At 51.0% G+C, this 26,612-nt stretch overlaps 1 protein-coding gene across 4 annotated transcripts in view; it reads right to left on the reverse strand.

Moving 5' to 3' along the window:
* SLC6A17 (solute carrier family 6 member 17) overlaps positions 1-19,958 on the reverse strand; it is a 52,361-nt gene extending 32,403 nt beyond the window's left edge. Inside the window, exons 1-2 of one of the 4 annotated variants that reach the window (XM_089918374.1) lie at positions 19,541-19,958; positions 1,780-2,141 (exon numbers count right to left, since the gene is read on the reverse strand). In XM_089918374.1, the coding sequence (XP_089774500.1) occupies positions 1,780-2,053 (274 nt within the window). In that variant the 5' untranslated portion in view covers positions 2,054-2,141; positions 19,541-19,958. Of the gene's footprint in view, positions 1-1,779; positions 5,772-19,442 lie in introns of those variants that run through there. The other 3 variants (XM_022584120.3, XM_022584121.2, XM_089918363.1) reach the window with 3 other exon arrangements.
* Between the last annotated feature and the right edge of the window lie 6,654 nt (positions 19,959-26,612).

Genomic DNA, 26,612 nt, shown 5'->3' on the forward strand with positions numbered 1-26,612 from the left:
ACAACGCTTTTCTTCCAGGGGTTGCTCGTGATGTCTGGTGCCGTGGCAACTGTCTGGTGACACTGGAAACTAACAGACTTTGGCAAGAACGCTGCCCGGGGGAGCGGCGGTGCGGGCAGAATGTGTAGTGGGGAGAAGGACTCTGTGATTCAGCCTCAGTGCTCAGGCAGACTGATTATCTCAGCCACAAAGGACAAGGTTGCAGGTTGCCAGCCGGAGTCCCCAAATGTAACGTGTCCTCCAAAGTTGTTTCGGGTACTCTGAGCTCTTAACATCTCACAGCACTTAAGGGAACCACACACTTCCATTTGTATCTTTGCTTTGGGCTGGTCTTATATCAACTCAGCGACCTGGGCCTGGCCATGCCATACAGACTGAAAGCTCTGATTGGCAATTATTTATTGGGGGAGGAAAAAAAGATCCTTCAAAGCTAAGAGAGCACAGGGGGAATAGACTGTGCCCTGGTGGCAAGATGGAAGTTTCTGGCCTAAGTCAGGCGGGCATTCTCACTCCCTGCCCTTCACTAGAAACCGCAAAGGAGGGGAAGCCTCCAGCCAGACTCTGCTTTCTGGACCAGGGAGGGTGTCCCAGAGAGGAAGGAGGGTCCCTGAATAGGGCTCCATCACTGGGAGGAGAGTCCCACGGGGCAGCGAGGGAGGCAGCAGGGTTAAAATGCCTGCAAAGCGGCAGCCACACCTTCAGGCTGGAGTGTGGCAGTCCCAGGGCACAGGGACTCAGGGGCATGAAAGCTCTCTTCTGACTCAAATCACTTTCCCAGGACCAGAGGTCTGAGCTTGGAAGCGTCATTGTTTTCAGTCCATTGGGTTTTGCCTTGCTTATTTTTGGTTAGTTTCCCCCCGGTTTCAAAGCAAGTTGCCTTTGGAACTTTCTAGCCTGCATTCAGGTGCTGGGGGATAAGGCCTGTGGGCTTCTACCCTCCCTGGGAGCTAGAAGTATTGAGTCGAAGGGGTTTGATACCACGGGCAGGATCCTCTGGGGGGACTGAAACTCAGGGGGCAGCGTGAAGACCCTTCCTACCTGGGAGGCTATGGGTATAGTGATTAAGTGCTCAGGCTCTGGGGCCAAGCTGTCCAGGTTTCAATCCTGACTTTATCACTAGCTGTGTGACTTGAGCAAGTGATCTAACCTCTTTGTGCCTGTTTTGCAGTTTCTAAAGTGAGGATGAGAATATTTCTTCCTCACATAGGCTTTTGGGGAGGATATGATGGTTGAACCATATGAAATTGGTGCTTTGGCTGTTCCAAGACACTCACATATCAGCAGTCTCATGTACTTCAGCCTCATATCCAGGAAGTGCTCACAACAGTGCCCAGCAGTAATACGCATTTAGTAACAATGGCCAAGAGTTACTGTGTCCGACACAGCGGTAAGCATTCTACATGTAAAGCTCATTTAATTCTCGCAACTATCCTGGGAGACAGGAACTACTATTGTTCCCATTTTACAAACACAGAACAGCAAGGCACAGAGAAATTAAGCAACTTGCACAGGTTCCCTGGGATGTGAACCCAAGCTGACTTGAACAACTTGCACTGGGATTTGAACCCAGGCTATCTAGGGCCAGAGCCCACATTCTTATCATCATGCCTGCAGCCTCTTGAGAGCTGCTAGCCATTAGCTCTTCCTGGGGAGTCTCACTCGAGTTCTGAGCTCCAACCTACGAGGGCTCTGGTTCTGCCTCACAAAGGGGTGTTTCTTTTCACCCCTCAGCCCGGCCCATTTGCAGGCACCCCCAGGGCAAGCAGGGCTGCCTCTTACCTCCTCCATTTTTCTGGCACAGGTAGGGGAACCTCCAGATGTTGCCAAGGCCCACAGAGAAGCCGATCTGGGCCAAGATGTACTGCAGCTTGCTGTTCCAGGCCGGCCGGTCCTCCACATCCGCCACCTTCTGCTTGCCGCCTGCTTCTCCGGCCACATTCAGGATGCTCTGTTTATAGTCCACAGGCTCCTCAAGGGCCAGCAGGTCGGCCACCGACTCCGTGACATGCTCACTACTGTGCTCGCGCTGGGTCACCTTGCTGTTCTTCGGCATTGGGCCACCTGGGCGACGCAGCCCTGCTCCCCAGCACGCAGAGAAGGTGGGACTCGGCCGCTGTCAGCTCCTTCTCATCCAGGGACCTCTGAAACCAGATGAGCAGGAGAGGATTAGCTGACCACGCCAGAGAGGTGGGGAGCCCAAGTGGACACGACCCAATCAATTCATCAACTCCCCGTCATTCACTCAGAGGCCGCTCAGTGGCCTTGAACATCGAGCTCGCTTTCCTCCCCATTGAGGTGCCCGCTGAGGAGCTCGAGGTCTGCACACTCAGTTTCCCTACTGGCCTTCTTACCTGAGCATCATCAGAAAGGCAAGCCTAATGGGACGAAAGAAGCAACACCATACACCAAACCCAAATAAAGGGTCGTCCACGACAACACTGACCCCTTTCATAACCACAGACCCTAGAATGTTCAAGAACATCTGAAGGGCTCCACGGCCTTCCCCGCCCAGGGCAGCACGGGGTATAGCCAAGTCCTAGCCCTCTTGTGTTCTATGTAGTCAAACCACCTGGTGGGACCCAGGAAGCCAGCGCCTGCATTCAAAATGCAGTTTGGGGGCCGGTGGCATCATGGGAACTTGTCAGAAACACAGACTCTCAGGCCCACCCCAGACCTACTGAATCATTCTCTGTATTTCTACAAAACCTTTGGTGATTCAGAGGGACATTAATGCTTGGGGGAAAAAAGCCTAGAGCTCTTACCATGGAGCCCCTGGACACCAGCATCCCAGGCAGGAGCACCAGCCGGGCTCAGCTAAGGATTCTGGCAGCAGGGCCCTAGAGATGTTTGCTCAGTGCCAACAAGTCCTGGGTCATCACTCAGCAGTGACATTATCTGAAGGCCACCACAGCCAAGAGCCAGTTCTCCATCCTTCAGTGACAGTTTTACAGCAGATAATGTCTGCACAACGTGGGCGGGGGAGGCAAAACCCTCCCTACTCCTGCAATTCCCCATCGTGTATCATGCTTTCCCTTAAACAAAGAAAGCACCAAGGAAATGAGTCCTTTGAAGGATCCCAACATTCTGCTTGTTTCGAAGCACCTCCTCATTAAGGGAAGGTTGGAGGATTTAAAATTAAACCACATACACCCCGGCCGGCAGTTGCCCTGCATCTTTCTAGGGATGTAAATTATCCGGCTCTGCCATTACTAAGGGAAGGAGCTGCCTCTGTTCTCCTCGCACGTGCCACCTGAATTCTTGGGCAAGGTCCCTCTGTAGTGGAAGCGTGCAGGGATGCCCGGGCCGCTGGGCTTGACCCAGACCTCCTGGCTGACTCCAGCCACAAGGATCTTCAAGGAGACCTGGCTGGCCAGATCCCGTTACACACGTAATGAAGCTAGGAGGTCTGGCAGATGGGGACAACTGTCCACCCTGGTCTGTGGGGTTAGCCAGCCCTCCCCAGGCCAGGCCTCGGACCACACAAGCAGGTGACACTTCCCTGCTCTCCTCATCTAAGGCGGACAGTGATTCTTTAGGGACTGTCCCCTTCCACCTCAGGCACAGCCAGGGTCTTGGGCTTTGGAGTGACTGGGACAGAGCCAGCCTGCCTGGAAGACCTCAGAACTCCCTACAAGAAATGTAGCTCTGTGTTGGGGCTCCACTTTACAGTGGGTCAGCTGAACACTCCATCACGTCCTGGAGGGTGCTCCAAGGTGGGACTCTGTGTCTGTGGCCCCTCCAGCCCTCAGCCTCCCCCCGGGCTGCTACGGTGCCTGTGCTACAGAAGCCGATGGTGCCCGCAGGAGTTGTGCAAGGGGGAGGCCTGTGCTCTTGCCTGGGCCGCCAGGACAAGCCCCTCCCCCTCCCCAGTCAGTAGGTCCCCGTCCCCAGGCTCTCAAATGGAGGACAAAACCTAAGGCACATGCAGTGGTTGCTTGTCCAGCTACCCCATCTCTCCTCAGCTTACGTCAAGAGTTTTATTAAAAACTAGAGATGGGGAGCAGGGTGAGGGTGGGTCCCTCCTGCAACCACAATCACCAGGTACCTTAGCCCAGAGCCTGTCTGCAGGTACCAGCCTGCAGCAGGACCTGATCAGAGCAATCTGCTGTGCGTTAGATATGACGTACTGCTCATCTTGCCACGACTGGAGAAAACTGAGGGGGATTCCTGCAAGTCTGCAGAATTTACCTTGAGGCTGACCGATCAGAGAACATAAATTCTCTAATTTCCCCATAAATAGATGAGTGAGTGGCAGCTCTGGTCACCAGCATGAGAAGCGGGGGGGAGGGGAGGAAGGCATCATTTTAAACTAAGTGGGCTCAAGGACAAAATGAACACCTTCTGGTAAATCCAGAGAAGGACACCCGCAGCAGCATCACGGAAACCATAGGCATCAGCTCAATATAAGCTTCTTCCTCCTTCCCAAGACATCACTGACGTGCACGAAAATCCTGCACTGCAGGATGGCGGCCCGGGGTCCTCCCAGGCCATTGGGTTTGCAGCAAGCAAAGTGCTGGTGCAAACTTGCAAGCTGAGACACTGGGCTGGCTTTCAATCATGACTAGAACCGTCTGTGCCCAGTGAATATGCTCATGTGACAGCAGAGTCCAACATTTGGGATATTAAAGTTTGAGGGATCCTAGCAACATTCTCATTTTATATATGAGGAAACTGAGGCCCAGAGAGAGGAAGTGAATTGCCCGAAGCCACTGAGTCAGACTCAGCAGCAAGGGGGGTGGGACACTGGAAGAAGACAGTCGTCTCTCGTGGTAAAGGGCAGGGGCTTTGAAGTCAGAGAGGCCTGGGTTTGAGAGCCCATTTCATTCACTCATTCATTCATTCACTCACTCATTCATTGACTTGACATACATTAACTGAGTGCCTTCTCTGTAGCAGGCTCTGTTCCAGGTGTGAGGGATACAGCAGCAAACAAAATAAGCCAAGGGCTTCCTCTTGCAGAGGTTATATTTCTAGTGGAAAGGCCAGATACTAGAGAAAGAAATACACAGATAAAATAGCCAGTGGTGATTTTTGCTATAAAGACAATAACATGGGGTAGAGAGTGGGGCGGCTCGCGAGCTGGAGGGCTGCTATATTATGGTCTGGAAAGGCGTCTCTGAGGAGGGGACATCGGAGCAGAGGCGTATACATCAGGAGATGTATGTTAAGTGTGTGAGTGAATGAATGAAGTGTCTGTCTGACTTCAAAGCCCCTGCCCTCCACCCTGGACGCCTCCACCCCAGCAACTGTAAAGACAGTCTCTTCAATAAGTGGTGGTAGGAAAACTGGACAGTTACATGTAAAAGTATGAAATTAGAACACTCCCTAACACCACACACAAAAATAAACTCAAAATGAATTCAAGACCTAAATGTAAGTCCAGACACCATCAAACTCTTAGAGGAAAACATAGGCAGAACACTCTATGACATAAATCACAGCAAGATCCTTTTTGACCCACCTCCTAGAGAAGTGGAAATAAAAACAAGAATAAACAAATGGGACCTAATGAAACTTCAAAGCTTTTGCACAGCAAAGGAAACCATAAACAAGATGAAAAGACAACCCTCAGAATGGGAGAAAATATTTGCAAGTGAAGCAACTGACAAAGGATTAATCTCCAAAATTTACAAGCAGCTCATGTAGCTCAATATCAGAAAAACAAACAACCCAATCCAAAAATGGGCAGAAGACCTAAACAGACATTTCTCCAAAGAAGATATACAGATTGCCCACAAACACATGAAAGAATGCTCAACATCATTAATCATTAGAGAAATGCAAATCAAAACTACAATGAGATATCATCTCACACCGGTCAGAATGGCCATCATCAAAAAATCTACAAACAATAAATGCTGGAGAGGGTGTGGAGAAAAGGGAACCCTCCTGCACTGTTGGTGGGAATGTAAATTGATACAACCACTATGGAGAACAGTATGGAGGTTCCTTAAAAAACTACAAATAGAACTACCATACAACCCAGCCATCCCACTACTGGGCATATACCCTGAGAAAACCATAATTCAAAAAGAGTCATGTACCAAAATGTTCATTGCAGCTCTATTTACAATAGCCAGGACATGGAAACAACCTAATTGTCCATCAACAGATGAATGGATAAAGAAGATGTGGCACATATATACAATGGAATATTACTCAGCCATAAAAAGAAACGAAATTGAGTTATTTGTAGTGAGGTGGATGGACCTAGAGTCTGTCATACAGAGTGAAGTAAGTCAGAAAGAGAAAAATACCATATGCTAACACATATATATGGAATCTAAAAAAAAAAAGGTCATGAAGAACCTACGGGTAAGACGGGAATAAAGACACAGACCTACTAGAGCATGGACTTGAGGACACGGGGAGGGGGAAGGGTAAGCTGTGAAAAAGTGAGAGAGTGGCATGGACATATATACACTACGAACGTAAAATAGATAGCTAGTGGGAAGAAGCCGCATAGCACAGGGAGATCAGCTCAGTGCTTTGTGACCAGCTAGAGTGGTGGGATAGGGAGGGTGGGAGGGAGGGAGACGCAAGAGGGAAGAGATATGGGAACACATGTATATGTATAACCGATTCACTTTGTTATAAAGCAGAAACTAACACACCATTGTAAAGCAATTATACTCCAACAAAGATGTTTAAAAAAAAAAAAAAAGGAAACCATGGCAAAAAGAAAAAAAAAAAAGACATCAGCTGGTGCCGAGGGAGGGGGCAGCCACCTCACTTGAATTCTGCGAGCATCAGGCTCCCTCTTGGGTGAAAATGTTCTATCTAATGACAGTTCCTGCCTCCCGGGCAGGGCTGCGTGAGGATTCCATGAGCAGATGCATACCAAGTGCCTAGTGCAGGGCCTGACATCAGGAAGGACCCAAACGACAGAGGCTGCTACCTGGAAGCCTGGTGTTGTTTGCCTTTATTCATTTAAAAATATGTAAGTCCCCCTATTTATATTTTGTTACATAAATGCCCTGTTTCTCCTCAGGAAAAGCCAAAATGAGTTTGCGGGGGGGGGGGAGTGGGGTGGAGGGTGGAGAGCATTTTGCAACACCACCAGCTCAGAGATGTCTTTTTCTGTTTGCGAGAAGTGACAGCACCCTGAGGCTGGTGGCACGGCACCCTGCGAAGCCCAGGCCCACTCACCTGCCCCAGGGTCAAAGGGAAGCAGGTACAGGCCATGCGGTGCCAGAGCCTGGGCCCAAAGATCAGTAAGGTTATTACTGATAAAAACATGGCCGCATAGTAAAGTCTAGCAGTATTATTACTCAAACTATAGCTCAAATTTGCAATAGTTTGAAACCATTTAAAAACATGTTTTACACAGTCTATGGGCACAGTATGGGGTGATTCTGCTCCGAAGCCGAACTGCCTGGGTTCGAATCTCAGCTTCGCTCCTTACCAACTGCCGGCCTGGGAAGCTTCTTCACCTTACTGAGCTCGTTTCCTCAGCGTCAGCGAGGAGAGCAGTGCTCACTCTGCAATGTCATGAGGAGGACAGGTTGTACAGGTCTCAGAAGGGGACCGGCCCCCACCAAGCGCTCACAAACGTCACCTCTTCTTATCATCTCGGATTCACAGCCCGGCCCGGGAAGTGAGCTGGACAGCTATGCCCCAGGGTGGGACAGGGCATGGCTCACATCACACAGCTCTCAGCACCCAGGTGTCCTCACTCCTGTGCTCTCGCCGTGCCTTTAAAGGGAAGGTGGCAGCAGCGACTCAGAACAACCCTCCCTCCCTGCCCGCACTAGCTCCCTGAAGCCTGGAGGCTGTCTGTGGGGAAAGGTGAGCTTTCAGACCAGGGCCCAGGAATCCAATGCGTACCAGCCAGGGACCCCGAAGCACTGCTGGGGACAAGCGCCAGGATCAGAGAAAACCCGGGGTGGGGGGGGGCGCAGATTCCTCTCTGCCCCTGCCTTTGCGGACCGTGGAGCCAGCCAAGATCCAGGAAGTGGGAGGCTGGCTCGGTGCTGGTCTTGACCAACCACCAGCCAACCGTGCAAATTGGCACCATCACCCTGACCTCTCTGGACCTCAGTTTCCCTGTGTGTGAAATGACTTGGTCTGGATGATCTCTGAAGCTCTTTCAGCTCTACATCTCTCCAGGGAGTGCCCCTCCTGCACGTGCGTGTGGGCAAGGGGTGACCAGCCCCAGGCACTAGACACTGCAGGTCCTTGGGCTGGTCTGTCAGGCCACCCTCTGCCAGCTGAGAGCTCACTGGTGCACTGTGGGGATGCTTTGACAGCCAACCCAGTTGTACTCAGATCATCGCCCTGTAGTAGTTGGGGGTGGGTTATAAAGTTGCTTTCCCAAGCAGCGCATCAGTCCATGGTACTCTCAGAAAGGAATGCCTCAGTTACTTAAAGCAGAATGCAGAGGGGCTCGAATGCCAAGAAAGCGCTTGGTGCCAGATCTGTCGCTTAGCAACAGATGCAGCTTACGGCTCAGAATAGCACATGTGAGAGAAGCAGGACCAGTGAGTGAACTGTGAATCTTCTTAAAAAGAGAAAAAAATAGTGCCACTAGGAGGCAGACAGGTAAAAATATCTCCTGCCAGAGGACTGACGGCTCCACAACTTTTCAAGCACAGCGCTCAGCAATTACCCCAAGGGGGTGGCTGCTCACCCTGAAACCAAAGCCAAGCCAGAGGCCCCTCCGCTTGACAGCAGCCAGAGAGGGGGCGGGGGACCCTCTGAGCACCTGCCTCCTGGGGTCGGTAAGTTTGTATCAGATACCTCAAGGGACAAACTCAAGGGAGCCACTTATTTTCCAAGGGAGGCCCCGGGGGAGCTGAGTGGACAAGCTGCCATCTTGGGGATATAGGAGCCAAGGGGACCACAGATCTCGAGTGCTGGCTTCACTGAGCCCCAGGGGGCGTGCCCAGTTTTGCTGCTCTTGGGTCGGGGGGCTCTGGAGAGAGTGCTGCACACTCGTAAATGCAAACCTCCACCACAGGGAAGCCGTGAGAGCCCCCAGCAGAGGAAAGCCGTGGAGAACACCCAGCTCCCCGCACCATATTGCCAAGGTCCAACTCAGGACTAAGCGGCGGTGAGAAGGAAGCAAGGTCGGGCCCCTTTCTCTCAGGGAACTTGACAGCTTCCTGATTTCCAGGTGACAAGCGGTGGTGGCCCACACAGTTGTCCTAATTACCTCAGAGCCTCTGGGCTTCCACTGAGCCCGAAACAGGTCAGACTGTTATCAGAGACCCAAATTATCCTCCAAATTATTTTTAATTGTCTTACTGGAACCTCTGGCAGTCACGTGGGGCAAACTGGTCCTGATGGGCCTGCTGGCCACCCGCCTTGAGTTTTCTCGCCCAGGACGCACGGGCAGGGACCCAGCACCATTCCTGGCCTCTCCCTCCTTCACCCTTCATGCCCACATCGCAAATTCCTGTCAGTGGGTTCAGATCTGTCCTTTCCCACCCCTCATGCTCTAGCTCAGAACTTCTCTCCACTAGAGGCCGGCGACAGGCTCCCAGCTCACTTCTCCTCCAGGCCTTCAGAGGCGGCTTCTTGGGTACCACGTCCTCTGCACCCACTGCCAACGCACTGCCCTGGCCAAGACATGTGCAGCTCCTCCTCTGGGCCCCCTTCCACCTCCCCTGCCCACCCACCACTCCCCATCCTCTGCCTCCTGGACCTTCTAGTCTTTGACGGCCCAGCTCGAGGCCCACCGTCTCACCTGTGACACCTTCCGCAGTCCTCTAAGTAAGAATGAGTATCCCTTTCTCTCTCCTCAGCACGCTCTTTATAAGACTATTTGACACTTTTACCATTTGGCTTTCTAGCATAGCTAGCTGTTTACAGGCCCGATTCCTTTTCTAACCACAAGGCTCCCTGAGGGCAGGACCCAAGGTGTATTCAGCTTTGTGCCCCTCCTGCCTGCCCTGGGCCCAGCAGGGCCTGGCACACCAGACAGAATGTGGTATTTACAGATGCTCCAGGGTCTCTGCCTGCCTACCCTCCAAGAACAACCCGCTTCCTATGTTGAAATCTGAACCACTGCCTTTGCCTTTGAAACAAAGAGGCCGGGGCGAAGAGCTAATAGTTCTGACTAGAGAAGAGGCGGTAAACCTCCCAGAAGTCGCCTGCCCAGCCAGGGGCTCTAATCCGGCACAGCCCTGCAGCACATGTCAGGGGGACCCCAGGCCTTGGAAGACAGCTTTCTGTTCCTTATTCATCTGGAAAATAGGGAACAGCGCTTACCTACCAACTGCATCTGGTTACCACATGGATAGAAGGAGAAAGAGCAAGAAAAGCTTACTGAGAAGTCAAATCAATAGGATGGTTACTTCTGACTCCATTTCACAGATTTGCTGGGTTTGTGCTGTGGTCTCCTGTCCTTATCCAGATTGACAGCATCTTTGCTTCTGCAAGGCCAAATCCTGGTGACTTACTGCCACACGTGCTCAACAAATCTGATATGAATGAAGTGAGTGCGTGAATTAATGAATTAAAGTATTTTGAACTCCCCAAATTTTCTAGGGTCTGATGTAATTTTCCAGCTTCAAATTTTCCCCATTTTCTGACAGGACATCCTGATCCCAAGAGCATCTGGTGCCCCAAGCGGCAGTTTAAAGCTAAGGTAAACTAAGAAGCCTGACCGTCGCTCATTGACTTTTTGCCTTTTATAAAGGAGCCATGATTTGTGCCTCCTTTTCTCCACTTTGCAGACAGGATCCACCCTCACCAGAGAGAAATAAACACCGGACGGGCACAGTCTTGGCATGGAGCGTTTCTGAGGCTGGTGGACCATACCAAACAACAAACAGGCAAAGGAGCCAGTGGAATCTCCTGCAGCCCGTCTCACCTTCCTGTTGCATTTGCTGAGCGTGTTTTCTTAGTCAAGGAGGAAAGAAAGCAGGAAAAGGGGCAGATGGTCCACAGGGGCAGGAACTGGCACTGGAAAATGTGGGCGGGGCCAGTGCCAACAAAATCTTTTGGTTCAGTTCTACCATATCATGTGAGGGGGAAATGCACGCCCAGTGGGTGTACAAGCAAGAGCAGTACCACGGCTGCCCCACAGATGCCTGAGCCTTGCACTAGAATATAGGTTGCTGAGGGCAGAGTGAGGTGGTAATAATGACAATGACAACAGCAGCACATAGGTGATACTTCTTGAGGGTCAACTCCATAGCAGCCACTGTGTAGAGCAGACATCATCTCCTTTAACCCCACCAATAACTGTATGAGGCTGGTGCCTCTCTTATCCCCATTTTACAGATGAAGAAGTAGAGGCTCAGAGGGATTAATTACCTATATTTCATTGAACTTAAGATCCTCTGGTGCTGGTACTTTCTTGAACTTACCAGAAAGTGTCCATGGAAGGTTTTCACCCAACTAGGTCACCACTCCACCTGACCAACAGCCAATCTGAGACGTTGTTGATTGCACATCCTAATTTTAGGATGTGACACTGTGCAAGATCACACACCTTGGAATTGATGAAATACGGCACACAGTCAAACAGTGGAGGCCCGAAGTCCCAACCAACACAGGATGACTCCAGAATCTCTCAACCACCACACTGTCCCAGAAAGATCATGGGTTTTGGACCCAGGGAAACCTGGGTCTGAGTTCTGCTGCCACTTACAAGTTGTGAGTCTTTGGGGAAGTACACCTTCTCCTTTGGTTGCAGTTTCTGGACCTGAAAATATGGGGATGAGGCTCTGACTTCACAGGGTTGTCATGAGGATAAAATGATATAACGCAGGGGCCACACCATAAACCCACACCAGCTGCCCCTCCTCGTGAGAACATGGGGGAAATGGGTCCAACCAGGAACAGAGGCCCAACCACCCACAGTCCCAAAATGGCCAGGAACTGGTGTGGAACAAGCATGCAGGTACCTGAGGACATGTGGGGCTGGTGGGGGATGCAGGTGCTTGGAGCTCCGACTGATTTCCCACTCCCCTCTTGGGCTGAAGGAGAATGGAAAAATGCCCAGAAACTCCCACGAACTAGGGATACTGCTGAAATATGGGACTTTAAAAATTCCTCTCTATATTTTCCCTCCCTCTCTCTCTCCCTCCTGTCCTTTACTTCCTTCAACAGGTATTTACTGAACACTAACTATGCACCACGTCCTGTCCTAGTACAGCAGAGAACAGAGCAAATAATGTCCCTGCCCTGGGGGATGTATATTACAGTGCAGAGGGCAAATAAAAACCTGACAAATGTGTAATTAATATTGTATATATAGGCACAGACTGTATCCATAGTGATAACAAGTAAATATATAATACAGCAGGGATGGAGTGAGGTAGGGATGCTACAATATGTAGGGGAGTTAGGAAAGCAACTCTGATAAAGACCTGATAGTGTGAGAGAATAAGCCATGTGGATATCCTGGGAAAGCATTCAGGGCAGAGGGAACAGTAAGTGCAAAGGCCCTGAGGCAGGAGCAGCACTTGGTGAGTTCAAGGACTAGAAGGAAGGGCCCTGTGTCTAGTGCATCCTGAGCCAGGGAAGAGTGGGAGGTGCTGAGACAGGAGGATAACTGGCATCCCGAGCAGGCAGGACCCGTGGGCCATAGAAAGGAGTTTGGGTTTCCGCTCAAGGATAACAGGAAGCTGTTGGCAGTTTTAGAGCAGGGGACTGATGTCACCTGTTTTTAAATAGATCAGTATAGTACAAATTTAAAAGCACATGGATTGGGAGTTTGAGATTAGCAGGCGCAAACTATTATATATAGAATGAATAAACAACAAGGTTCTACTGTATAGCACAGGGAACTATATTCAATATTCTGTGATAAACCATAATAGAAAAGAATATGAAAAAGAATGTATATATATTATATATATATATACATATATATATATACGTGTGTATAATCGAAGCACTTTGCTGTACAGCAGAAATTAACACAGTGTTGTAAATCAGCTATACGTCAATAAATTTAAAAAAAAAAGAAAAAGAAAAAGGGGGGACGGTAGGTTAGAGATGGTGGTGACCTGGGCTGGCTGTTGGATAAGGTTTAGGTTTCAAAGAGAGAGGGAAACAGAGGACCCCAGGGTGCTGAAGTGCACACAGGCCCCAAAGAGAAGATCCATGAGACTGTCCTGATTTGGAAAAAAAATTTTTTTTAAATCAGTTGTGAAAATAAAAAGTCCAGGAGCAACGAGTGAAGGCCTCACTCCCTTCTTTTCTTATTCATGGGAGGCCCACAGTGGTGACAGATGGGTCCTCACAGCTACTGCCCAAATCCACCGACCTGGATTTTCTTAAAGTCACTATTTTCTCTTGTCTCAGAGAGAGACAGAAGGAATCAAGGGTGTCCAATTACCTGAGTTACCCACCAGACTGTGAAGAGCACTTGAAGGAATAGTGATCAGAAACCCTTAATTACACTCCCAACATGATGTCTCTTTCCTGAGAACCAGAAACGTTTGTGTCTCTTTCCTCACCAGGCTTCAGTGCGGCTTTGTGGAGGGGTGGGCAGAAAAACACTCCCAGCAGGACACCTGAGATCACAGCGGAGGGAGCACACATGTTTGAAGACCTACTGTGCTTACATATGTTATTTACCGCCCCCCCCAAAAAAAAAACTTGGGATAAAATGGAATTCTCATTTTACAGATGAAGAAGCCTAAGCTAAGGGAAGCTAACTACCATGTACAAGATTACTGAGCCATGAAGCGGAGGAGAGGGAATCCAAACTGTGGTCTACGTCACTCGATAGCCCATAGTCTTTCCAATACACTGGTGCTTTACACCCTTCCACATGTGATGACACACAGAGAAGAGAATACGGCTATGGCACACTGGGGTAAATGGAGGAGGCTTCACCACCCTAGGCCACTCAAGGCTATTCCAAGGAATGAAGGCATCATTATTTCTGGGCCTCATGCCACCCCTCTGGGGCCCTGGTTAGGAAGTTCTCCAATGCACCATGCCACACTGCAAAGTGACATACGTGAACCTCATTCAGCAAGTCAACAATGGAACAAGTCCATCTACCATCATTCGTTCCTGAGGTCAGGAGCTTCCTCACTTGGTTGGGCCCTTTCCCAAAGCTAGAGGCATAATACAATTTGGGGACTGGTCAAGGAGATTCCTACCAGCGGTTCTAAAGGAGTCCCTGAATTACTAGCAGGCAGGTTGTCTCAGAGGTGTGCCAGGACCGTGGACAGCATCCACCAGGCCATTCTGGGAGCCAGTGCCGGGTTGCCCAGCAGAGAAGCATGCTTGCTCTCCGCCCTGTAGAACTCCCAGGGAGAGGAGGTCCACGTCCTCCCTGAATACTCACCTGGCAGCACCTGCTGGAGCCATTCCACCAGGTGACTGTTCACATCTCCTGAATGGTAGCTTTCTCAAACAGCACTCCTGACGTGGAGTTGGATTTAAAACCACAGAGCCCAGAAGTCTTATAATTAAAGAGAAAATGCAACCAGCAGGAATTTGGGGTGGGGACCAACAGATTCTATTTGCAAGTGAAATAATAGGTGGCAAAGCAGTGGTGCAAAGAATCCAATGGAAGTTCTAATTAAACCAGTAATTAAATTAGAAATGATGGAACACCTCGAGAGGCAACTTGTTATCTTCACATGAACTGTGGGCAGGCCCTGGAAGACAGAGTGGCAGCTCAGTGGGTCAAATGCAGCTGATGCAATGACCCCGGGGCCTGGGAGCGGGGGTGTTACTTCCTCTGGCCCTGCTCGCCCCACCCTCACTCCACAGGAGGCCTCAGAGCAAAAGCGCTTTCCGTCTCAACTCCCAAGTTGGGGACTCAGGCTGCCCAGGCCTCACCTGACCCAAAATTATTCTCTAACAATATATACCTGGTTTTAAATGTGAGAATAATTTGGTACAGTAATCCATCTTGCATCTGAGCTTATGTTCTCACATGTGAGTTTTCTGTACACAGTGAATACCTAATTATATTTTTCTTAAATAACTGGATTTATCCAGAGATGAACCATGTTTTAATTTTTAAAATTACTCATGGGAGATGGGAGATGGGGGGGAGAGAATTACCCCAAGGCTGTATCTCCTCAAAATGGCTGCCTGTGGAGCAAGGGTTCCTGGGAAAACCTCTTCGTACGCTGGGGGTGGAGGAGATGCTTACATTCTAACTATCCACCCTCACTTTCAGAAACTTCCCCACGGTGATCAAAGGTGGTTTGAAGATGCCAGGCAGACTAGGACAGTATGGGCCTATTCCTCCAGGTGATTTCTCAGACAGAGAGAAGAGATGGAGAGCCAGGAGGATGCCAAGTTTCCCAGAACAGCCAAGGATGTAAGTGGTGGAGCCCCAAGGATAAAGAGAGTGGGCTCCACAGGACAGAACCAGGAAGCAAGCAACATCCCTCTGGGCAGCCCATGCCGCAGCTGCTGTAAATAACCTCGGAGTGTTAGCAGTTTTGCTCTGGGGTCTGGGACCTCACCAGAAACGGCTGCAGGTCCCTAGCACACCCTGTCCAGCAGAGAAACCTGACACATCAGAGCTCCCACCAGTGACTGGCTGTCCTTGATTCTGCAGACACAGAAATCCTCAGGGCAACCTCCAATCCGCTCTGACTCTACCCTCACTGCTCCCAGAACCAACCCCAGACTTGGACAAACTTTAAGGGAATGAGGTCAGGGGTGGCAGAGGTCAGGAAGAGAAAGATGCACAGGACAGGACAAGATGGAGCCTGGGATGTTCTCTGGATTCCAATCTACCTGGAACCACATACTGTATTCCCCCAAACTCAGAAACTGAGATATGTTCATTCTCTACCAATTTCCCATTAGTAGAGGCTCATACCCCCTTCTCAGGGCACCAGCTTAAAGAACCAAACTCACAGGTTTAGACAAGCTCATCTGGGTAAATGCCTAGGTTGTCAGCACCATTTATTAAGAACTTATTACAGAGGCACATCACATAGACATCAAGAGCATGAAGTCTGGAATCTGACAGACATGAGTTCAAATTCTCAGGTTGCCATTCACTACTGTGTGACCTTGAGCAAATTAGTTAACCTCTCTGAACCTCAAGTCCCACATCTGTAAACTGCTGAGAGCAGTAATATGCCTCCTGGGACTGTAGTGAAGGTTAAACGAGATAGTGTATGAATAAAGCACTTAGCACAAGCCTCAATAAAAACCTGGATGTTATTCCTGTGTGCCAAGCACCGAGTGAGCTGCTGGAACCCAGCACCTGGCCCTCCTAAAAGCAGGCCAAGTAGGCATTTCCCCACAGATCACCATCCCACCTGCGTTCGGGGCAGCGCACTAACACAGATCTACCTGCGGTTCTGTGCTTCTGACCTCTGGAAGCCTGGGACAGCAGTCAGGAGAGTGCTGCTATAAAAGAACTTTGTACGGGCTAACAGAGTCTTTCCATTCTGGTGCCCTGGATATTTTGTTGTGAGGACTTCTTGCAGCCCAGTCTGAGAGCAAAGCAATAACTCAGACCTGGTTTTCAGAAAAAAAAAAAACAAAAAAACACGAAATCCATCTTCCTTTTAAACTGTTCTGCTGCTTACCTTAGCAGCTTTGAAGGGATTCATGATGAATTGTCCTGCTGCAGCAAACCTGGACAGGAAGGAGCACAGGGAAGGGATGCTGCACAGGCAGAAGGAACTTGCTTCTTAGGAATCCTCCCATCTCTGTATTTATCATCCTTGGAATTTGCTCCCAGATCCAATCGGGAGGGCAGTGATTCCAGGGTTCCCGTATCACCCACACACACACAAACACACGCACATTTCCAGAAGCAGACTGGAGTCCCCTGGGTCAGCATGGCTTCTTTCTTGCTGCCCTGGGGATCCCCATATTTCCTTTGCTCTTAAGGTGCACACATCTTAGCTCAGCACCAGGTCTAGACATATTACGGGAGGGAGCCAGTGGCCCAGGATCTTTCGGGAAAGGCAGGAGATATACTCCTTTCCTCTCCAGGAAGGCCAGCCTAGCCTCCCCTGGACTGTTCTTCTGCAGCTCCCAACTCCATTATGGACAGGACAGGTGCGGAGGGGGATGGCAAGACCTGATCAAAGAGCAGGGACCCGTGAAGTTTAGCGAGTGCTGCAACTTGGGTGTAGGCCACAGCCATGAGCAATCCTCAGGAGTCAAAGCCTGTGCTACAGTCTCACCCTGAAGCAACTGTAGGCAACCAAGGGCACCCAGCAGACCCAGCACAGCCCCTCTCACCCCCCACCTTCCACTCCACCCACCATAGCACTGCTCTTACTCAGGCTTCCCCATTCAGGGTCTCCCAGGGGAGACCTAAGGGTTGGAATAGGTCAGTTTGAAGCTGAGTTATGCGTCCTTCTTAACCACATGGAAAGCCCTGCCACTTTCATTTGTCTCCACGCCCCCTCTCACACCAAGAAACAAGGACAGGAAGAGAAAGAATCACTTCTGATTAAGGCCCATAAGGAAAGGGGCGGGGAACTAACATTTAACGAGCATCTGCTACATGTCTAGCACTGGTCTCAAAAATAAGCCTGCAGAAAAGGCACCACTGCGGGGCTTCCCTGGTGGCGCAGTGGTTGAGAGTCCGCCTGCCGATGCAGGGGACACGGGTTCGTGCCCCGGTCCGGGAAGATCCCACATGCCGCGGAGCAGCTGGGCCCGTGAGCCATGGCCGCTGAGCCTGCGCGTCCGGAGCCTGTGCTCCGCAACGGGAGAGGCCGCAAGAGTGAGAGGCCCGCGTACCGCAAAAAAAAGAAAAGAAAGAAAAGGTACCACTGGCATCCCTGCTTCACAGCTGAGGAAACCAAGGCTCAGGAGGTAAAGGGACTTGCCCAAGGTCACCCCATGCTGGCACATGGTAGAGCACTGGGCCAAGTTCTCACTGAAATCACAGGGCCCCCCCGCCAAGCCTCTCCTCCAACATCCCCCCAACCCGGCCCTGCTCACTTTCCCCATGGGGTCAGAGCTCCAGGACCCCTGCCCAGCAGCCAGGCAGCCTGAGCTCTGCTTAGCTCATTCTGGAGACTTGCTCACCTTTGGTCAGTGACTCCAAAACACTGAGAGCTTGGGTCATTGCCACTCACAAGTCCTGGTAAACTCCATTCAACTCACAAACAGCTGACACATGACTGTGTGTGACTCAGGCCAAGCACACTCACTCCAGTCAGAGCTGGTGGGCACAATCTGCCTTCTACACTGAGTCACCCTCCAGGCTGAGACGCAGGGATTTGCTGAAATTCCCCACCTACTTAGCCACAGCTGCTCTATTAGACAAAAAGCCAGCAGAGGAGCTGAGCTTCTCATGGTCCCATGGATGGGCCATGGCCAAGGACAAGCAGGTGTGACCTCAAAGCTCTTCCTGCCCAGGTGATGGGTCCACCTCACCAGACCATGGGATAATGCAAGCAGAGCATGAGACGGAGGAAGCCCTCTGTTAACCTCCACACACTCTGGCCTTGTTCTTCAGACATCAGTCGGTAGGTCCAGCACAGCATAACTAAAGTTTTGGTTGAATTTTGGGGCAAGCCATTACAGGATTTTCTTAGTTCCTGAAAGTTCCTGTTAACAGGCAGGGGCAGTGCCCTCAAAAGAATCTTCCTTCTCTACACCCCTGACTTCTCTCCCCAACCCAACCCCACCTGCCTCATACCCACAGCGGAATTGCCCCAAAGGTAGCTCTGGTTAGAAATTTCCTAATCCAAAGGGTCCGTTAAATTTTTTCTCAATGAATGAAAGAGGAGTGGGAACAATTTTTTTTTTTTAACTCCGCGTCACAGCGACTGGGTCCTGTAAGGTGAGTGGCCTCGGGATTTCTGAACACTTGCAGCCCTGACAGGGCTGTTTGAGCTTTAAAAGGATAGAGCAGGAGACCGCGCCCCTGCAGGAGCGGCCCTCCCCAGAGCACTGTGCGCTAGACACACTAGCATCGCTAGAGAGCACGCTGCGCACAGGTATAAACGTGGCAGAGGCCTCTCTCCCGAGGCGGTGCCCCCTCCAGACCTGCACCCCGCGCACGCCCCCCATATCCGCCATTCGGTTCCCAGATGCGCTTTCCTCGAGGGAGGATGGGCTCCCCGCTAGCTCCGAATTCAGAGAGGACCAGCCCCAAGACTGAGAATTAAATATTCATCTCGCGCGTGAGCGCTCTGCTTCTCTTGCCAATGTTACTGTCAAGGTCACGGGCCTGAAGTCGAGCGGATGGGACTGGGGTCTCCTGCAGCGCAGGAGACTCGCCGAGGGAACTGCGCCCTGGGCGCGCAGCTCCAGGCGGCGATTCTGGCCGGGCCTCCTCCCCGGTCCTCCACGGGCGCTTGCCTCTGCAACTCTGCCCGATTACCTCCGGAGCTCTTGGGCCCTCTTAGCCCCGGAAGCTGGAGTCCGGTGTCCAACCGTGAGCGCAGCGCAGAGGCACCCCCGGAGCGCCCGAGAAGCGCTGGCCCCGGGGCTCCGTCGCCAGGCAACGGCGGCTGGAGTGGCGGGAGGAGCCCGGGGCCCTCGCAAGGCTGGGTCGATACCCCGGCAGCGCCGCCTCTCACCTCGGTCCTTAGGCCTCCCTGGCTGGGGCGGGGCCGGAACAGCTGAAGTTGCGGTGGCTGGTCCCATAAAGCCAGACGGGGCGCGGCCGGCGACTCACCTGTCCCGCGTGGCCGTCGCGCGGTCTCGGCCGCTGCACTCCGACCGAGCAGCTGCGGTTCCCGACGGGTCGCGGGCGCACAGCCCCTCCCACGACGGGCAGTCCGACTGTGGCGGCGACGGGCCCCGGCCAGGGCTGGGAGGGGACCCGGGGCCGCGCGCCGGCGCACGAGACTCTGCTCGCTCCTCTCTCCCTCTCCTCGCCGCTTGTCCCTGCCCGTCTCCCGCCCGCGCCTCGGGGGAGCGGTCCGGGAACCCAGGTCCCGCGGCGGAGGCAGCGCGTGAGGCTGCAGGCACCGGGGCCGAGGGCCACCCTCCCTGCGCCCTGGCCGCGCCGGCTCTGCGGAGCGGAACGGCGCGGGGCGGAGCGCAGCGCGCACTGTTCCCTCGTTTTGCGAAAGGCCACCCTGGCGGCGGGGCGCCGTGACGCAGGCTTGACTCACGCACGGGCCCGCGTCAATGCGAGGCTCTGGGGCCGTGAGCAAGGCTCTGATGGACGACCCAGACAGAGGGGGTGGGCAGGAGAGGCAGGCGGCTGCCCCGGGAGCAGCCTCTGGAGGCCCCTGACCAAGGGACCCAGATTCTGGAGCATTACCAGGTTCTAACCTCAAAGAGGAATGGGAGCCCCATGGCCGAAGCCCTCTGAGCCCTGGGCCTCACTTCCTTCATCTTTCCAGGCGCATCTCTTTCGGCCTCCTGGTATGAACTCAACCCCCGACAAAGTGGTTATTCCCCTGCCCTAGCCACTTCCACCTCAATGCCTTTGTTCACTCTCTTCTCCACACTTTTCCGCTCCACTGTCCTTCCCTCCTACCATTCTGCAAGACCCTTCCCTGTGCCGTTCAACTCCTCCATACATCGCTCATCTATTGAGCTCCTACTGTATGCCAGGGGCTGCAGGAGTTGTGAAGATCACCGCTCTGGGAGATGAAGGCATGGAACCTCGGGGAGAGGCAGAGTGGGGTTTACCCAGGAGGCCACAATTCAAGACAGAAGGATGGGAGGACCCTACAAGATGAGTAAAGTGAGTGAAGCTCGGAGAGTGACTGAGCTCTGGGCAGGCCTTATGGAGGAGGTGAGACAGGATCCTGGCCGCAAAGGGTGGACAGGGTTTCAATGGAAAGGGTGAAGGATGACCCTTGTGGAGGGAACAGCATGATAAGGGCAAAGGTGCAGGAGAGTGGAGAAGGTGTGCAGTTGGGATGACTGCCTGAGCTGGAGCAGGGGTGGACTGAGCGGAGGTGCAGTTAGGGAGGTAGGAGCCATCCCTCAGGGCCTGGGAGGGCTGTGTGGGGAGTCTGGACGAATTATCTCGGCTCTAGAGGACACTAAGGGGACCTTGGCATTAGAGGCAGGTGTCTGGGAGGGATGGGAGGTGGAGGCCGTATCAGTTGCTCTACTGAAAGGCAGTAGGACCATTGTCAAGAATTCTGAAGACTGAGATTTTACCCTTGCATCTCACTCCTGGTCCAGAGACAAAGGACTCCTGGGCCAGAGACAAAGGACTTTCGTACTCATAGCACAGCAGGTAGCATGAGCTTAGCATTCAAATCAGTTCCTCTAACCCCCAAGTCCCATGGGAGGGATGTGCGGCTGGGCCCAGGTGATACTGCACATACTGAGGAGCTCCAAGCTTAGGAAACCCCAGTCTTTTTATAATGCAAGCAAACCTGCCAACCTTTGCTCCTGAGGGAGACATTATCTTTATTATACTGGACAGCAAATATACCTGGCCTCCAATGGGGGAGACACTATCTCTATCTTTCAAGGCTGTTTGCCATGCAAACCTCCTCAAAAAGATAGTCTGGAACAAAAAGCCATCAATGCCTCTACCCATGAGACTTGCGGAAACTTGAGTCGCCCATGGAGGATTATCTTCTGATAGACATTTATCTCTTGACTCAACCACTTCTTAGTGTTAGCCTAGTGTTTGCCTACACTGTTTTAGGCCCTGAGGATACGGCAGAAAACAAGACAGATAATGATCCCTGCCCTTGTGGAGCTTCCACTCTGGTGGATCCAGCCAGCGATGCAGAGCCGGGGTGGAGGGGCATGGCAGGCAGTAGCAAGTGATACAGGAGGCTTGACAGACGTAAACCAAACGGAACGTGATGACTGACCCTGTGTAGGAGGGAGGAAAAGGAAAGAATCCAAGATAGGTGGTTATAAGGCGGGGAACTTGAAGGTGGTGCAGTGAGGAGAAAGGGGAAGGACTTTGGACTCATACAGACCTAACTTTTCATCCTGACTGCCATTTACTAGAAACCTTGAGGAAGTTATGTAACCTCTCTGAGCCTCAGTTTCCACATCTGTAAAATGGGTAACACATACTCCGTAAAGTTATTATGGTGATCAGAGGAGGTGATTCTTTTAAAACATCTGGTATCACATCTGATATCACCTGCTTAATAAATTACTGTTATTACTGATATTATTGGGTAATTGTATTGTTGTTAACCAAGGTAAGGAATCTAGAAAGAGGAGCAGATTTGGGGAGCATTGGGGAAAAAGTAATGAGATAATGGATTTGAGGCATATTGAGAATGAAGCATCCGGGGATATCAAGACATAAGCAGGTGTCCTTGCCTCTCTGCCTTTGTATCACGTCTACCCAGTAAAACCCCAACCTTGAGTGAACTCAATACTTGGTTTCTCTAGACCAAGTTCTCTAGAGAAAAACACACTATGGGGGTACATGGGTCCCCCTCTGACTTCATGGTTTCCAACCTCAGGTGGGCTGCTCCTGCTGCCTGATCACCTTCCTATGACTCCCTGGTCGACTTACTTCCCTACTCTGATGAAGGTCACTCCAACCCTCTCCACGGTCCTCCAACACCCACCCTGTTCTTTCTAACCCTAACCCTTTCTTACTCCCTCACAAAATCTATCACTAAATCCTGGAGATTTTATCTCCTAAGTACCTCTAGAATCTGGCCAGTTCTGTTTAATTCTGCTGCCACAACCCTAGTCCAGGCAAAGTCACCACCCGCGTGAACTCTCACAATCGCCTCCTGACTCAGACTTAGTCCCGTCACCTTTTCTCCGCGCAGCAGCGAGCGTGATCTTTTAGAAGCACAGATATGCTCACACCCTCCTCCAGCTTGCAGACTTTTGCCCACATCTTTAACATGTCCTTCAAGGCCCCTCAGCATCTCCAGCCTCATTTCACACCCCTCTCCCCTCAGCCTTCCCTGCAGCCCACTACCTCCGCGACCTTCTCAGCTCTCATGCCCACTCACCCACTCCTTCCTGACTCAGCCTTCAGTCCCTGTGCCCTCTCTGCCCCAAGCTGCTACGTCCCACTCCTCTTCCCCCCTTCCCCATCCACTCGCCCGACCTGGAGAAGAATTCAGTCCGCTTCCCAGGTAGACATGGCTTCTCCTTTGTGGCCCCCATCATGACTGTAACTGAGGACTCAGTGGTGTGACTGGGGGCTGAGTGACGGTCTCCTTGGCTGGGGTGTAAGCTTCATGGGGCAGAGACCGTCTTCAACACAGAGCAGACACTCCATAAAAGTTTGCTGAAAAAATAAAGTGTGGTTAGAAATATGGGCATAAAGTCCAGGAAAGAGGGTAGAGATGCAGACTGGGGAGTCATAAGCATAAAAAGGGTCGTTAAGCGCAGGAAAAGGTGGCAGAGGAAGTACATAGAAGACGATCAAGAAGATAGAATTTTGGGGATGCAGGGCAGTGCTCACTTCTAAGGGGCAGGAGAAGAAGGGTCAAGAAAGAAGACAGGAGGAGTCAAGAGGTGAGATGACAACATCTATCACAGAAGAAAGACATTTGAGCCTGAAAACTTGGTCCCTGCAGTCGAAGTGTCAGCATTCATAGTTCACCCCATTATGACTAGCTTGGGAACTCTCAAGGCCAAGCCTCCTCATCTGTGAAATAGGGAGAAGAATAGTACCCTTCATGGGATATTGAGTGTTAATGAGATTTTTTTTCCCAAGTAACACGTTTCTAAGAGCAGCCTGGACCATAGGAGGACTCAGTACATGTACCTGCTGCTGTGTTGATGGTGATGATGGTGTGAAGATACACAGTGAGGAGCTGGGCCAGGGGCTTGGAAGGGGGGCTTCAGGCCAGATCTCTTTGTCCTGGGGTCCCATGCAGATGCAACAGCGCCTGGAGCTCTGCCTTGCAAACCAGGCCATCCACGAGGTCACCTGTCCAAACAAGTCATGTGTTGAGGGAGCAGCGAGAACCTGAATGGGGAAGGGATTTCCCTGGGCAAAGTCAGGACATGCAGGCAGCTGTCCCTCCTCTCCTGCCTCACCTGGTGCCAACCTTGGAGGACGTCAGCCCTTCATATAGCTCTGAGCACACCTGCTCCTGTCTACAGGCAGTGATCTGGTCTTCAAATCCAACGACATCATATGTGGGGAGAGCTAGTCCGTGTCGGGCACTGTAGTAAACTCAGTAGCTCGTGGCTGAATTCGGAGGCAGGTTTTATACAGCCAGTCAAGGACAACTTGGAAGGTGTTAGGAGCTAAACAACTTTCCTCTGCCTAAGCCAAAGCCTAACGAAAGCCCCAAAGCAGCCCCAGATGGGAGAAGACAGCTATGAAATTCATCTTATGTCCGTAAGAGGAAGCAAATGTTTCCTGAAGCAGTGAAAAAGGGACTTTGTTAGCACCTAGGGGCTTGTGTTGAGTTCAGTTTTTGCTCTGAGTATTATGTTGTTTGGAAAAGGGAACAGGACTCTATCTCTTCCCCCCCCACCCCAACCCTCTCTGTCTCTGCTTGGGCATGTGCAATATATATATGATTCATGTAAGAATCTTTGTAGAAACAGCACAGATGATTTCATTCCCTATTACGTTTCTGTTTCATGTTTCTTCTCGAAATCCATCCTTCTCAGTTCCATCAGAGTTTATATGAAAAATAACCAGAGTTTTATTTTATGTTGAGCTATAAATATGAAGCAGCCATGGAGCTGCACTAATAGAATTATCATTTTCAGATGAAAGGATGGGTATAACCAGTCTATCTAGCTTCCTCTCTGGAGCTAGAGGACCACTCTAAAGGAATAGAGAGCAACCATTCCTCCTCAGTTTGTGAAGGAAGTTACCATGTCTCCAGCCTCACAGACCTAGGTCTGGATCCAGCCAGGCCATTTAGAAGCTGTGGGCTTAGGGGACAAGTGAGAAATAAAGCCAGAAGGCAAGTTGGATTTGCTAATGTGGAGGCCTGACATGCCAGGATAAAAAAGCCTCTACTTATTTCAGAAGGTAATAGGGAGCCACTGAAAGTTTTACAGCATGATAGTGACATTATAGGGATGACTTCCTATCTAGACTTAAATGGGAGGTGCCAACCCCAGAGCCCTTCAGAAGCATCACTGCTCCCTGAAAGGAGACTGCAATTTCTATTCCCAGGTCCCACCTCACAGCAGCTCTGAGAGTCTCTTCGTTCTTGACCTTAACTCCCCAGGCTGTAAAGTGGAAGCCTCACTTCCGGGCCTGAGAGAACCCCAGAGGTGAGCAGGGTTGGGGAAATAGGAGAGAGAGAGGCAGTGAGAGGTCAGAGGCCCAGGAGGACCGAGGGGACCTCCAGATTTTTCCTGCACCTCCACCTCATTTTCCCCACGTGTGACTCAGGTGAGCCTGTGAACCACTTGGTTCCTCACGTCCCCCACCCCCACCCCCGGCATCAGCATCGCAAGGTGGTCATGTGCAGTGCTGGAGGAGAGGAATGGACAGCTCTTCACAGGAACGAGAGGTGCCATGCAAAGGCAGACCAGGCCCCACTGCCCAACTCCAAAGGCAGCCCGACCTCCTGCTTATTGGGACTCAGTGGCCTAGAATGCTGGCCCCGTGGCCTCTGACTCCATAGGGCCCTTATCAAGCACGGTGGGTGCCCCAACTAAACACACCCCTTCGTAAACATCCAAAACACAAATCAAAACCCACTCGTGGGATGAGCGATTCTAAAGGACCCTTCACGTGACAGAAGGACTTGCCTTGTTCTCTTGCTCTGAGACAGTGTTATGTATACCGTCAGATAAACTCAGGTGCCAATCCAACACTGCCTTGCCAGGTGACCTTTGACAAATTGCTTAATATCTCTGACCTTCAGATTCTTTTTTTTTTTTTGCAGTACGCGGCCCTCTCACTGCCGTGGCCTCTCCCGTTGCGGAGCACAGACTCCGGAAGCGAGGCCCAGCGGCCATGGCTCACGGGCCCAGCCGCTCCACGGCATGTGGGATCTTCCCGGACCGGGGCACGAACCTGTGTCCCCTGCATCGGCAGGCGGACTCTCAATCACTGCGCCACCAGGGAAGCTCCTGACCTTCAGATTCTTTATCTGGAAAATAGAAATAATGTGTTCTCTAACCTCATAGGATCTTTATAAGGATTAAATGAGATAAAACCCTGTGTAAACTCAAGGCGTATTCCCACTGTTGCTATTAGCTCTTAAGATGTGCCCAGTGCTACTCTAAGCATCTTACACCTATTAACTCATTGAATGATTAAATAGCCATTTACCCTGGAAGTTTTAAAATATAATGTGCTTTCTTTCCTTAAAAGCTGAAAACTTCATTTAAAAAATAACTCAGAACTAAAAATCTTAAACAATATAATTCAGTAAGTGATTGTTTGCAAAATTAACACGTAAGATATCTATAGCCTTCAGATCTACAACAACCAGTAAGAAAACGTAAGAAGTGCTTCATTTGCAATAGCAACAAAAAAAAGAAAACTACTTAGAAATAAACTTTAAAAGGTGTGTAGAAAGCTCCTGAGTGCCACTGAGAGCTCCAAAAGGACATTTGACCATAAGAAAAGAAACATGTTCTTAGATTAGAAGACAAAACGTAATGAACATGTTAATTCTCTCTAACTTAATCTATGTTTTAAAATGACCTCCATGAAAATAACAAAGGAGTTTTATTTCTCTTTTTAACTAAGCAAGCTGATACTAAGCTTCATTTGAAAAACAGAAACCAGCAAAAATGTCCAGGGAAATTAAGGGAGAGAATGGGTGTGGTGTGGGAATTTACCAGTTGGTAAAACATAGTATAAAGCTACGTGTTTAAATTAATGTAGTCCTAGTTATGAGAAATACATG

Source organism: Delphinapterus leucas, chromosome 1, assembly GCF_059928025.1.
Source record: "Delphinapterus leucas isolate spDelLeu-1000000601 "Yukka" chromosome 1, BTC_Dleu_Yukka2, whole genome shotgun sequence".
NCBI lineage: Eukaryota > Metazoa > Chordata > Mammalia > Artiodactyla > Monodontidae > Delphinapterus > Delphinapterus leucas.